The 13927-nt window shown below is 44.4% G+C and overlaps 1 protein-coding gene across 2 annotated transcripts in view; it reads right to left on the bottom strand.

Annotated features, from left to right (window-relative positions):
* The window catches only part of COL4A6 (collagen type IV alpha 6 chain), a 268803-nt gene that overhangs the window by 49602 nt on the left and 205274 nt on the right, over positions 1-13927 (bottom strand). For both annotated transcript variants that reach the window (XM_024748716.1, XM_024748707.1), the window contains exons 4-8: positions 11755-11889; positions 10522-10566; positions 4375-4491; positions 1994-2062; positions 364-399 (exon numbers count right to left, since the gene is read on the bottom strand). In XM_024748716.1, coding sequence (XP_024604484.1) covers positions 364-399; positions 1994-2062; positions 4375-4491; positions 10522-10566; positions 11755-11889 — 402 coding nt within the window. The remainder of the gene's footprint in view (positions 1-363; positions 400-1993; positions 2063-4374; positions 4492-10521; positions 10567-11754; positions 11890-13927) is intronic.

Raw genomic sequence — 13927 nt, 5'->3', positions numbered from 1 at the left:
AAATTTCTACGTGGAATACCTTTTAAAGAAGAGTGTTTTGCTTCTTTTATTTTACCCACAGTACTCTGAACACACAGAAAACACTTAATAAATGCTTGCCAAATGACAGGCAAAATTCTTTCCTAATACATCCCAGGGAGGATGCAGGTCCCTGGCCGAGAGGTCTGAAAGCCAGCCTGCCATGTCACTGGAGGTAGACAGTCCATCCTCTCAGTACTTTCTTATTTGGCAAATGTCGATAGAGTGATCTATTCTACTTTACCTCTCTGGATTGTCCTTGAGAAGCTCTACAAAGACCTTCGAACACCGGAGAGAGGAATGAAAAGGGGTCATTGGGAGCTCAACACATAGGTAACGACTTACAGTGATTCCATCCAGTCCGGGCAGCCCAGGCTCCCCCTGAGAAACAGACAAAGGCAGGACATTGAAGAGATGAATACATTAAGCTTGTGGTATTTCACAGATAACTGACCTAAGATGCAATAGGCATAAAAACGCATCACTGAAGCTTGGGCCTCCTCTGTCAAGGTCTTGTGTTTTAAATAATGCATGAATTGGAGAGATTCAGCCATCTATTTTTTTTTTTCCTAAGAAAAATCTAGACTCTAGAAGAAAAATATTATAGCCTTGGTTGAACAGGAATTCATATTTTACTTGGATTAATTAATTTTCACCTTTGCTAGGAACTTATCAATTAGAAACTGCTTCTGCGGGCTGGTGATTTTCCTGCTCTTTCTGGAGGAAAGCAAAGCTACCTTCCAGTGTACCTTCATCCCCAGAGAATCTGTGCCCATATGTATACAACGCAAATCAGACATTTCAAGGGAGAATCAATAGAGCATGTAGTCTCTGATTACGTTTTAATTACTTTGCAGCATCTTAAGTCACCGTACGAATCTGTAATATAACCATCTTGTGGAAATTGCTGTGTTCCGCTGGGTCCAGGGTCTCTCTGGTTTTTGGCAAAACCATTTAATCAATGTTTGCTACAACAATGGTCACATTCTGACACCTGCTAGTCTTACCCCGCTTGGCTTACAGTGAAAAATCAGCTCTCTGCAACCTGGGAAGAGCACTGCCTGGGTTTTAGCTCTTGGGGAAGCTGGCTTGTGCCTGTGAGCGAGTCACATAGCCTCAGGCTACCTCAGTTTTTCTATCTGTAAAATGAGCAACAGCTCTCAGCTACCCACACCCATCACTGCCTTCCAAAGTGGTTTCCAATATTTCTGGCTCTGTGCATGGGTGGAAGACAGAAAGGTGCCATCTTCAGCTGAGTGAGCTTGGGAGCATCTTCCCCTCAGATGTTGCACACATAGATTCCTGTCTGCTCCCAGGGAAATGATGGGCTCCCTTCCCACTCTGCAAGGGATTAGGGTCAGTCATTTGGCACCAGAGTTTACTGAAGGCCCACAGGATACCAAGCAGCATACATCAAAAATACAGCCACAAGAATACAAAAGGTTCTTGTCAATTCCAGGAAGAGATGAAAGTTTCCAGCCAGCTGCAGGGTTGACGGGCAACTTTTGTAGATAGCCAGGGGCCCAGCGAGGGTGATGGCTGGTATGCAGGTACAGAAAAGGGCGGAGCCATGATCCTGGGCTGGTGGCCATGTTAAGATGGGCAGAGACATACATGGCTTCAAACCAAGGTATGCAGACATCAAAGATTCTGTAGTAGACAAAAGGTATCTGCCTCCAGGAAGTGTCTCGGCTTGTCAAGGAAAATGACACCCATGCAAACAGTTTGTTTGCTGATCTGTCCCCTATTTTTGGCCTAGATCTTACAAAGCAAATCTTTTTGACAGTATGGTTGCAAACATTTCTGTCAATGTTTCCACCACAAAAAGCTCTGGATTCTTTTAAAATCCAGCTTGGTCTGCTCCTTAAATAGAGACACAGATGCTAGTTCTGGAAATGTTTTCATTGGATGTGGGGCTCCACTCCGGGGAACTCCGCTTATAGCCTACTCAGCTGTCTGCCTTAGAGGCTCTTACCTTCATTCCTTTGAAACTACCTTGGGCAAGGATAGGTTCACCTTTAGAGCCTTTCTGACCAGGAAGCCCCTGAGCAAAATAAGAAAATTTTGTGAAGAAATGCACGCACGCACGCACGCACACACACACACACACACACATACACACAGTATTGTTAACAGTGTGATCTGATCAGACAGAGGATGGAAAAGCAAGAGCCTGAAACCATGTGGCTTATTCTATGGCACAGCTGGCCATGCTAAAGGGGCAAAGTACATCCCCTGAACTGTGCTGTGTCTCAGAGCTGCATGCCTGCTCCCCCAGCAAGTCAGAAGTCTGTAAAGGGATTAGAAAGTAGACTTTGAATCCATTCAGAGTACCAATCTGAACATCCACATATAATACACATGCCGTTTATAAGCCTATAGCTCACCTGCTCCATATCTCACAGGTACAAGTCACTGACAGGGACTAGGTCTAGGACAGAGGTTAGTGGACTTTTTCTGTAAAGAGCGAGATAGTAAGTAATATAGGCTGTGTGGGCCATATCTGTGCTCTGTTTCATATTCTTCTGTTTTTCTTCACAATCTTTTAAAAATGGAAAAACAAGCCATGGGACAAGGGTCCCATGGGCCAGTTTGCAGACGCCTGGTCTAAGATATAGCTACAAAACCATCTCCATCCTGTGCTTCTACCATATAACTTCAGTTTCTACACCTGTCTAAGAGGCTGGTGTGCCTCACTGTTAACATGGAAAACAGTTCAAAGTATGCCCAACCCATCCAGTCAGCCAGACTTTTTAATGTCTCAGTGGCAGATGCCACCTAATGTCTGCTAGATGTTGGCCTCCTGGGGAAAATCAATATCCCTATACCTAAGGGGAAGTTGGGATTAGTGTTGGGGGTAGGGCTAAGCTTTGGGGACTGAAGCGTTGATTGAATGATGGATTCCTGAGTTCAAGGTCCATAGGTATAATAAAAGTACAATGTGGTTCCAGAAGCGCAAACCAGCTTCTTTCCTAACACTTCCAATTTCCCCTTATTCTCATGGCCACTACTTTCATCAAAGAAGATTCAAAGGATATCCATTCAGTATTCGGCAGGGTTAGTAAGGTTCAGCTTAGTAAAATACACACCCAGGTTCCTATTTAGGCTTAAGGGGAGGTTTAGGGACAGGATTAGGTTTTACCCTGGTCCTTTGGCTGTCAGGGGCTGTTTATTACCTCAAAATTTCTTTTCTCCCTCTTGGGGGCAGTAATTCCTTACTTTGCTGGATTTCCATTGTCTTAACACAGATGTGATTTGTTTTCCTCCCCTGTTGCCATGGCAGTGTTTGGAGGCCTCTGTGACTCAACCAGCTCGTACTATGTTGGTAATACATCTTTCTCCCCCACTCCCTGCTGTATATTGGTTTGGTCCTTAGTTGTGAAGGTCCTTATGCCAATCTGGTGCTTGTGCTTTGTCCGTCTCACCTTCTCACGTATGCACTCACACCCACAACTTGGTCACTGAAGGCAATTCTCTTCCAGTGAAACGCCAATTAATTCACGTAGCTATGGAGTCTAACAGATCGTGTAATTTCTAGCTAAATGTATCACATCAGCACCCTTATTCTCTTAGATTATTTCAAATGAGGTTGAGAATGGGCTTGAAATGTGTTATTTTTCTCTTTCCAGCCACTCATAAAAGTAGCCTTGCAAGGGCATGGTATCTTTTAGAGATCTTTTAGATCCCAATATTTGAGCTCTATCTGGATGAATGGAATGAAATAAAAGTGATGACACCAAGATCCAATAAATGTCTTAACAATCCCAGAACTGAGGGTTGTGATGTGGGGAGCGGGCGGGAAGAGGGAAAACTACGTCAGTGTAGAGCAGGATTTCTCAACCATTTCTCACTACTGATACTTTGGGACAGATGATTCCTTGATGTTGTGATGGGGGGGCTATCCTGTGCCAGTAGCACACCCCCAGTTATGAAGACCAAAAGTGTCAATAAAAACTGTCAAATGTCCCCGGGGGTGGGGCCAGGGCAAAATCACCGCTGGTTAAGAATCGCTGGTAGAGACCAAGCTTGCCAAGCCCTTTGGGTCACTGTTAGTGCTCCCATGATCCCACGTAAGCCTTCCAAGTACTGCATCTCCCCATATCGTCTAATGTGGGAAAACGTCAAATAGCCCAAGTGTGTACTTTGCTCTAAAATTTACTACAGTCTTTTCATAATCCTGCCAACTCTAAAAGCATCATTAAAAAAACCAAACCCTAAAAGTAGTGTAGCATGTATACACTTCCCTGCAGTGGTTGCCCCTCAGCTACTTAACGAGCTCTCCAGAGAAGCAGAAAATAGGGCACACTTGGAGGCAAGCAAAGACATTTGAAATAATGCAAAGATCTGGCAGCATACGGGTGGTCCGAGAAGCCCGGGATAGCCATCAGGGCCTGGAAATCCAACAGCTCCTTGAGTTCCATTACAGCCATCCAGGCCAGGTGGGCCTCTGGGTCCTGGCTGTCCAGGGTGGCCCTGTTCAAAGAGAAAGAAGGGATCAAGTCAGCCACAGGACTCTCGGCTACTCCGACAAGCTCCACAGTGAGAGAAGTCAAGGATGCTGTCAAACTCTGGCTCCTTGCCCACTCCCTTTGCCCCATCGCCTCTGCTGCCATTGCTGTTCATTATACTCAGGTGTAGGTGGCTGATGACAGCTCAGTGTTACCCCTCCCCAAAAGATCGATGTTTTAATAGGATCCAAGCTGAAACCAAAGGGATCAAACGTGAAGAGATGGGTTACACAGGGTGCTGCAACTTCACCTTCCTTCAGTACAAAGATGTACTAAGATGTACTAAGATGGGGCTTAGCTGCCAGGCAGCTGGACTGCTACCAACAGGGAATCACGCCAGGCCTTGGGAATTCCTCAGAACAGACTGGAACCTGGGCAGCCTGGCACGGCTTTCTGTATTGGAAGCTCTGCATGGGAAATGAGGCTGGATTTTGGTCAAGAGCAGAAGGAGTTTCCATAGCACCACCTCTCCTGAATGCTGCTTGGTCAAAAATAAACAAGTCAAGGAAGAACCACACTTGACAAAATAATGACCTTATTTTGTCATTATCTCACGTCATGCTATTGCTTCAGTCAAGGAACTGTATCTTCTCTTCTTCATACTCATTACTGAGGCAGTTGTTTTGCTGGGGGATCAGTAATCATTCACATACAGTTGGTGTCTGAATTCAATAATTCTGTGCTTCCTTGGTGCATAGAATCTACCTCTTAGGAAATATATCTTTTTCAATCTATCAAAAGCAGGCTGTGTGTCGGGTATGGAACAAAGAGATGACCTTTATGTAATATATATATAGACACACACACACACATACATACACATATATATATACATGTATATACATATATTTTATTTGGCTTTAAAAAATATATACATATATGTATAATATATATGTGTATATATTTAATGATTTGAGGGAAACATGCCATGTGTTCAAAAATCAACTTTTCAAATTATTAGAGGAAACAACCTTTTGTCAAATGCTTATTGTGAGAACGCTCCACAGAATTCTGTTTCATTTTCATTGCTGTTATAGTTGTAGGAGATAGATGATACGTTAATGCAAGAGTATGAGTCTAGACTGCTGGACTTACGGAATGCAGAGTCCAGAGGAGTGGTCAATAAACATATCTTTGCAATAAACCTGTTATAAGCTGTGCCTCTCCAGACTCAGGTGAGGAGTTTTATTTGCACTGGGGAAACTGAGACAGCTTACTAGAGTCATCAACATTTTGTTACCAAATGAGATGGCTATTCCTGTTTGCCCTGAAGATCTACACTCTACCTTCCCTAGATCTGTGCCTTGGGAGGCTGACCTTCATGGATGGTACTGTCTAGGCTCCCTTTCCCTCTGTCTTCCAATTATATTTGGTCACTGGGAGGCACAAGCAGGAGATGGCAGAGCACGAGAAGGACGAGCACAGACTGTTTATTTCTCCTATGCCCTCCCTCCTTGGCTATATTTCTGGCAATGGCCACATTTCTCTATAATCTTAGCTCCCACTGGGCAACTGTTATTCCATGGCTCCAGGTCTTACAGGGTTCCAGTATTACCACTCCTCCTTTCCCCTTTGGGACTAGGGGTGGTAACAGCTTTGTGCTGGTTGCTTCACCCTGCACTGTTGTCTCCCTTAACCCTGCTTGCATCCTTTAAATAAGCCCTTCACTTAACTCTATTTAGTCGACCCCTTCAGGTGGAGTGTCTCTTTCTTCCTGGGATCCTAATCACCATTTTTAAATGTCCCGGCCAAGTTTGCTAGGGGTTATCTCTCAACTGGGTAACAGAGATGAGTTAAGACAGGACAACAGGCTGGCTCAGTACTAGGGATCTTCCTTAGTCCTGGGACCTTGGTTTTGCCCTTTCTGGGTAGAGATAATGACTTTACATACGTGTGTGCCAGCTCTCCAAGGGAATGCAGCTCTTTGAGAGAGAAAACCACGGTTCTATATAATCACAGGGGATTGAACACACAGAATAGGTGGATCTGCTGTATTCCAGAAAAGCAATGTTCCTCAGAACCCAGAATGCAAAGGAAAAGTTTCCATTTGGTGAGTGGTACACGGTCACTTTGAAGATACAAACCTCGTGTATTCATTTATGAGTCTCTAGGCGGGGAAATGTTTGAGATTGACTCCATGGGAAAAGCTAAACATAAATTGCAAAGGACAACTTGAAAACTTCTGCTTCCAACTTGTTTGAACTGAAAACATCGGCTCACCCTCCATTTCTTGTGGGTGCCAACAGCCCAACTCACAGCTGTGATATCGTTAAAAGCCACAGCCCTACCGCCCCTCGTCCACGTTGTTTTAATGTTGAATACCTTGATGACTGCTTGTTTGTTCACTCTCAACTGGGACCAAAACCAGTGACACAGATGTGAGCGGTCCGCCAGTATCAAGAGGGGAAACCAGATTTGTGCAGTGATCCAGTTTAGTAAGATGTGTTTTGGGGAAGCTGTTGGTTTTAGCCAAATGGCTTAATAAAGTGCTCCTGAGAGTTGGGCAAAATCATTAGTCTGACTGGGCTGAGGGTATCTGTGTTTTCCTCAGTCTGAGGGAGTCTTGCCAGTCTGAGAACTGCTGCTTCTATAGGCACTAGAGGTTGGACTCAGTCCCCCCAATGTTTCTGGAGTTCCTGCTCTATGCTGAATTTAGCCCTGGGGTCTCTGAGGCCTCTGAGAGGAGCAGAAGACAGACTCTGTGCTTTCAAGGAGCTAGATAAGGCTATCGTACAAGACAGTCAATAAATACCATGCACCATATGTAATAAGGAGCTAGAGTGTGTGGGACAGACACCAAAGACTCCTGGAAGAATAGAGATGGAAAGGAGAGGTAAGCTGTCAACAGGAGGTGCTCATTAATACATCATGAATAGCTGGAAGAGAGGGAGGGAACAGGGGATAATAATTTCTTAGAGTAAGTGAGGCTTGGAGCCTGAAGCTAAAGCGACTGAAAGTCAAAAGAAAAAATGTGCAACCTTAGGTCAAGGGAAGGGCCAAGCGAAGGGCCAAGGGAGTGGGGACTTCTACTGGGAGCAGCGCACTCATTTGGAGCAATCTGGACAGCTGCGACTCATTCTCCCAAGCAACGAAGCCCTCAAAGAGAAGTGGTCAATTTCTAGACGCCCTCTGGCCCTGTTGGCCACAAGTTGGAGGCAGAAGTGTCCAGCTGGACTCTGGGGTGGGTTCCAGCTCAGAACTGGAATCAGCCTCTGCTTCACAGGATTTCCTTCCAGCCCCCATTAAAAAGAGACTACAGGAGGAAGGGTAAGGTACTGTTGCGAGCTTCAAATGCTCCACTCATCTCTGGTGAAGCCAGCTCTGCAGGATGAATGGAAGAGGTGGCCTCCAGTTTGCTAGTTTCCCTCACCCATTGGTTCCCACAAGATACACATTCTGAGTGGAGACTCTGGACGACGCGGTCATCGAACACAGACATGAGAAAACGCCAGCGGATGGCGTAAAAGGGTGGCCAACCCCATCCACTTATTTCCCCACTGGCCCCTTCCTGGGCATTTTTCAGACTCTGCAGTTGAATAACAGGCAGAAATATGATGGCCGATTTGTTGATACGTATAACAAATACAAGCTAAGTGAGCCTTCTATTCTCCAAATCCACAAATGTATACGAGATCTGGGGAAAAAGTGAATCAGACGATAATATCTTTGAGGGCAGAGCCATATGCCTTTTTTGTATTCCCATAGTAGAGTGCTAGCACATAGCGGGTACTCAAGAAATACCTATAGATTGGCACAAAGAAATTCGAACCCCCTTAGCTGATACTAGATGATTATGTAGCGTAACACAAGAAGTTGTTAAGTCAAGAGTTTACCAAACTGCTTTGATATGATTCAAAAGAACCCCATAGAGGTTGTTTGAAAGATAAAGGTATGATGTAGGACTTCCCTCAAATGGAGGAGCTCCATTTTTTCCTGTTCTATATATGCTGAGCTTCTACACAAGATTTGGTTCTTCTCTTAAGGTTGAAAACCACTGCTAGAGGCAAACACAGTCCAGGCTAAAGATTAAATATATAGATAAGTGCTGAAGGATATAACTAAAAAGTGATAGCAGTAAGTTCCAAATACTGTATCTTAAAGGCTGGAGAAATGTTACCATGCAACCTCCAGTGGCAGGATAAGTAGGGATATTGGGTGAAAATGGAGAAACTAAGGGATTGAGCTGGATGGAATGGGAAAAGGAGATGTCTGCAAGCTCCAGACTCCCCACTTATCTCCAGCAAAGCCAGTTCCTCAGGATGAATGGAAGAGGCTGTCTCCAAGTGATCTTAGGAGTAGCCACTTTGTAAAAACCATCAACAAAGCAAAAAAATAACCTAATGAATGGGAGAAGGTATTTGAAAATGATATGACTGATAAGGGGGTAATATCCAACATATATAAACAGCTCATACAACTCAATATCAAAAGAACAAACAACCCAATTAAAAAATGGGCAGAAGAACCGAATAGACATTTTTCCAAAGAAGAAATGCAGATGGCCAACAGGCACATGAAAAAATGCTCAACGTCACTAATCATCAGGAAATGCAAATCAAAACCACAATGAGGTATGACCTCACATCTATCAGAATGGCTATCCTCAAAAAGAACACAAATAACAAATGTTGACAAGGATGTAGAGAAAAGGGAACCCTCCTACACTGTTGGTGGGAATGTAAACTGGTGCAGCCACTGTGGAAAATGGTATGGAGGTTTCTCAAAAAAATAAAAATAGAACTATCATATAACCCAGCAATTCCACTCCTGGGTATATATCCGAAAAAAACAAAAACACTAATTCAAAAAGATACATGCACCCCAATGTTCATAGCAGCATTATTTACAATTGCCATGATATGGAAGCAACCTAAGTGTCCATCAACAGATGAATGGATAAAGAAGATGTGGTATATATATATACCACAATGGAATACCACTCAGCCATAAAAAAGACCGAAATTTTGCCATTTAAAGCAACATGGATGGACTTGCAGGGTGTTATGCTAAGTGAAATAAGGCAGACAGAGAAAGACAAATACCGTACAATGTCAATTATATGTGGAATCTAAAAAATACAACAGACTAGTGAATATAACAAAAAGGAAGCAGACTCACAGATACAGAGAACAAACTAGTGGTTACTGGTGGGGGAAGGGAGGGGCACTATAGGGGATGGGGGAGTGGGAGGTACAAACTATTGGGTGTAAGACAGGCTCAAGGATGTATTGTACAACACAGGCAATATAGCCAATGTGCTGTAATAACTGTAAATAAAAAGCAACCTTTAAAAATTGTATTTAAGAGTCAAAAAGAAAAAAAACAACTAAAGGGAAATTCACTCTGAAATAAGGCTGAAGAAAGAAATTATTAAAATTAAATGTATTAAGGTATCACTAAGTATTTTTCTATCTAATTTCATGAACCCCCTTAATTTTCTTATAATGAGGATGTATGTGCTCTAATGTGGCACTATCTTCACACCAGTCCCTCATCCCCAATGAAAGCTCCTCAAGCCATAAGACCTAACTCATTTTGGCTAAGATACTGATGGTCTTCTATGTCTGCACATGTCTCTGCATCCCCCAACCATATGGCTTAGCTCTGCCCGTAACTGAATCCCAAGGAAACTGTGGATGAGCACTGCCCTTTAAGCCTTACCACGCACATCTCAACACTTGACCCTGAGCATGTGTGCCTGAGACAGGATGTTGTTAAGGCCAAAGTGCTTGAGCTATGAGGCAGAACCTAGAGGTTGTATTAAAAATGCCTCTGTGCAATGGATACACAACCAGGTCCTACTGTAGAGCACGGGGAACTATATTCAGTATCCTGCGATACACCATCATGGAAAAGAATACGAAAAAAATGTATATATATATATGTATATGTATAACTGAATCATTTTGCTGTACACCAGAAACTAACACAACACTGTAAATCAACTATACTCCAATAAAATAAATTTCAAAAATGCTTCTATGAACACACTCACCGGAATCCCATTGATGCCAAGAAAGCCAGGAACTCCCATGGGACCCTAAGAAAAGGAGTAGGGAGAGGAATGTAAGAGATGATATAACTGATCTCCATTAGATGAAGTGGGTTTGTTCATGTGATTCATGACCTAAGTCGTTAAGAAGTATTTTGTACCTCCCTCCCCACATTGCACCACCTTGCTCCCTATTCCACTTCCAAGCAATCACTAGCCTCTACCTAAGGTCTCGGACAGTTCTTGTCTTAGACGACGTGGTGTAAGACCTAAAAATAAGGCTCAATATTACATGCTGCCTTGACATCTGGGAAAACTGGGAGGGCCTCAAATGGCCTAAGCAAAAGTTCACTTCTCCACTCTGCTTCTGAAGATAAGGTCTCTTGGGCAAACGAGCCTTCTTATTAAAAAGACCAGGTGCAGTTCTCGCTTATTCCTGAGTAGTGGGTTTCCGTCCCCTGCTGGCCCACTGAATTATTCAAATAAGCCAGTCATACTCTCCCTCGAGAATCAAGGGGCACTCACCCTGTTGACATGACAAAAGTCTGCTTCTCACAGCCCCTTGTGGCTCATTCTGTTCCAGAGCGCAAGCCCTGTGTGGCCCTGCATGGGGTGTGATGTCCTCCTCCCCTGTGCTGTGAGTTTATGTGACTAATAAACCTGTTGTTGATCTCTTCTGTCCAGTGTCAGGTGTCATATCTTTGGCCATCCCCAGGACCCTAGAGTAGGAATCCCTCCCTCGCCAATGGGGTGAATAGGAGGTGATTAAAATCGGCAGATAACATAAACTGAACTGCTAACCTCAGTCAGCCAGCCGCCATGACATGACCAATCTTTCTTGCATCTCTTTCCCTATATTTGTGGCCCAGGTGGTTTCCAAGCATCCTGACCCCTTGCATCCCGTTCCCCTCGCTTGGATTCCTTTGCTGCCCTGTTGATTGGCCTCCTGACCCATGCCCAGTTCAAATCCACATGACTTCCCACCACGGTCAGCCCACTTGTCTAGCAAATAGCTTATACATGCACTTTCTGACTTGCTGGCTATGGGAATCTCTCCAAAAATGGGCTGTAGCAGCACAACACCCAGCCTGTCTCTTATTAAAGTATGTAGCCTGGCACCAAGGTATCTGGGATTAGTATCCTTTCCATAAATAAACAGAACTGAGATTTGGAACCTTTTACCTTCACACTCACAGCCCATGAGTCAAAGGAAAAATCAAGCTTTGGTGTTCTTACCTTATCTCCTTTTGGTCCATACGGTCCCAGAGGTCCTGGGGAGCCCCTCTCTCCTTTCAACCCTGATAAACCACTAGGGCCAGGAAATCCTTGAGGACCCACTGGACCTTGAATTCCAATTGGTCCTGGTCGCCCCTAAGATGGACAGAAGGAGTACGATTAGTCAACAGAGGACTTACCATCCCCGCTTCCCATTTTCCCATGCACAAAGAACACTGTCATCACTTCGCTAACTAATTTTGGCTTAGAGACCTATGAAGCATGTCAGAGTTCCAGACACGGCTCAGAACAGGCTATTTTAGGGGCTGCTAAGCTTATTTGGATAGAACATATTTTATAAGCACATTTAATAAGATTCATGTGTGCCAAGATCCTTCAACTTTGTACTTCTTAGGAGATTAGTTATTCAGGCTGGATAATATTGTCCTCTTCCTAGTTAATGCTAGGCCATCAGAAGAGTGAAAGAACAGAACTCTGGAGAGCATCGGGACGTTTTCGAACCCATGTCCAAATGGCCAACCGCATGCTTGCAGTGAAGCCCGGAAATGGCTGTGCCCGGAGAACACTGCCTCCGTGGGCCAGAGGGAGGAGAACCCAGAAACCTACGGTTGACCAACCTGTCAGCTTATCTTTGACGGCGGTTCCCAGAACCCCAGCACTGCAACTAGAAACAGACACAGCGAACACACACACATTGTTTATTTGCTCCCTCTCTAGGCCCCTGCGCCCCCGCCATCTGTACAGTGTTGAATGTGTAAAATCCAAGAAGCCTGAGAATATCCATTTAGTATCAATTATGATAGCAAGAGGGAGAAGCCTGAGGATTTTGAATGCCCTGGTGATAAAGTGTCTGTAACAATTAAGTCTGAGAGTTCATGCTGACATTTTCTAGCTGACCGAGATAGAGAATTAACCCCAGTGGGTGCAACAGAGGCCGGCTAGTCTGTTTAGAACAAATCCCAGAAGGGACTGAATTTTCTTGGCAGAAAAATGAAAACCATTAGTAATGTGCATTAACTCTCAGAGAACACAACACCATATCAGGTAGAAAGCCTGTTTTCATAAACACTTCCATCTCTGCCCCTTAGCCCCGTTTACCGACTGTCCGCAATTTCCTACAAACCTGTGCAAAACTCTGAGAAAAGTCCATTAAACATGCCCTTTAATATTCACCTTCAAGATTTACTTTTGAAAGGGCTGAGAAGAGGACAGATGCTTTATGCAGTGGTTAGAGTCACGTACTGGAGACGCAAATGTCAATCAGGCCCACGAAGACCTGGGACTCTTGCAAAGAAGTAAAAGATGCTCTTCCCAAGGAGATGCAATTCTCTGCGGCTGCCACCCACCAATCAAACTTTCCCGACCCGTAACACGCAACCTACAGAGGGTGCTAGGCTGCAGAATGCTTAACAGGCTTATTTCTGAGAATGATGGGGTGGGAGGTTAACTTTTACTTTTTATGCTCTTACCTCCTGTTGGTTGGTCTTCTGTTTACAATGATTCTCTTATTTATTACTCTTATAAATTTTCGCTGTATATACACACACACACACAACTAAAAAGTAAAAGAACACTTAAAAAAATAGTGCTGGGTTGTGGTTGAGGATTAACAAAGAAGTCTAAAATGTGGGCCTAGCTTTCAAGACTAATGTACACAAAACCATTGCAAACAGTTCAAGTCCGGAATGGAGCAGAAGTGCTGCGGGAACACAAAGGCAGGGTTGGCCATGGAGGGTTTGTGGAATGCTTACATTCTGTCCACGGCTCAGGGGAGTCACGGGCCACACTGGAAAGGCTGAGTGGGCCCCAGCTGAAGTAGGCCTGGAAAGCAAGGCAGGGAAGTTGAAGACTTGATGTGGCAGGAAATAGGGAACCCTTAGAGGTTTGGGGACACAGGAGGGATGGGAGGAAGGCAGTGTTTCAGGGCTGAAACTCATCAACAAGTGTTCGGGAGAACCCGTGCGCGCGCGCGCGTGTGTGTATGTGTGTGTGAGAGCATGAGGCCAGGGCAGCCTGCCTGAGGCTGGAACAAGGGAGACAGATAAGAACCAGCTGTTGGGGGAGGAAAGGACTGGTTGGTGGGAGGATGAGAGGCACGATAGTTTTGGCGAGACCATGTTATTACTAGCAAAGGAGATGCAGTCAGGGCACTGAATGCTTGACCCAAATCTAA

Source organism: Neophocaena asiaeorientalis, unplaced genomic scaffold, assembly GCF_003031525.2.
Source record: "Neophocaena asiaeorientalis asiaeorientalis breed wild unplaced genomic scaffold, Neophocaena_asiaeorientalis_V1.1 scaffold41, whole genome shotgun sequence".
Classification (NCBI taxonomy): domain Eukaryota; kingdom Metazoa; phylum Chordata; class Mammalia; order Artiodactyla; family Phocoenidae; genus Neophocaena; species Neophocaena asiaeorientalis.
The sequence above is the reverse complement of the archived record's forward strand: the minus strand, read 5'-3'. Positions and strand labels throughout refer to the sequence as shown.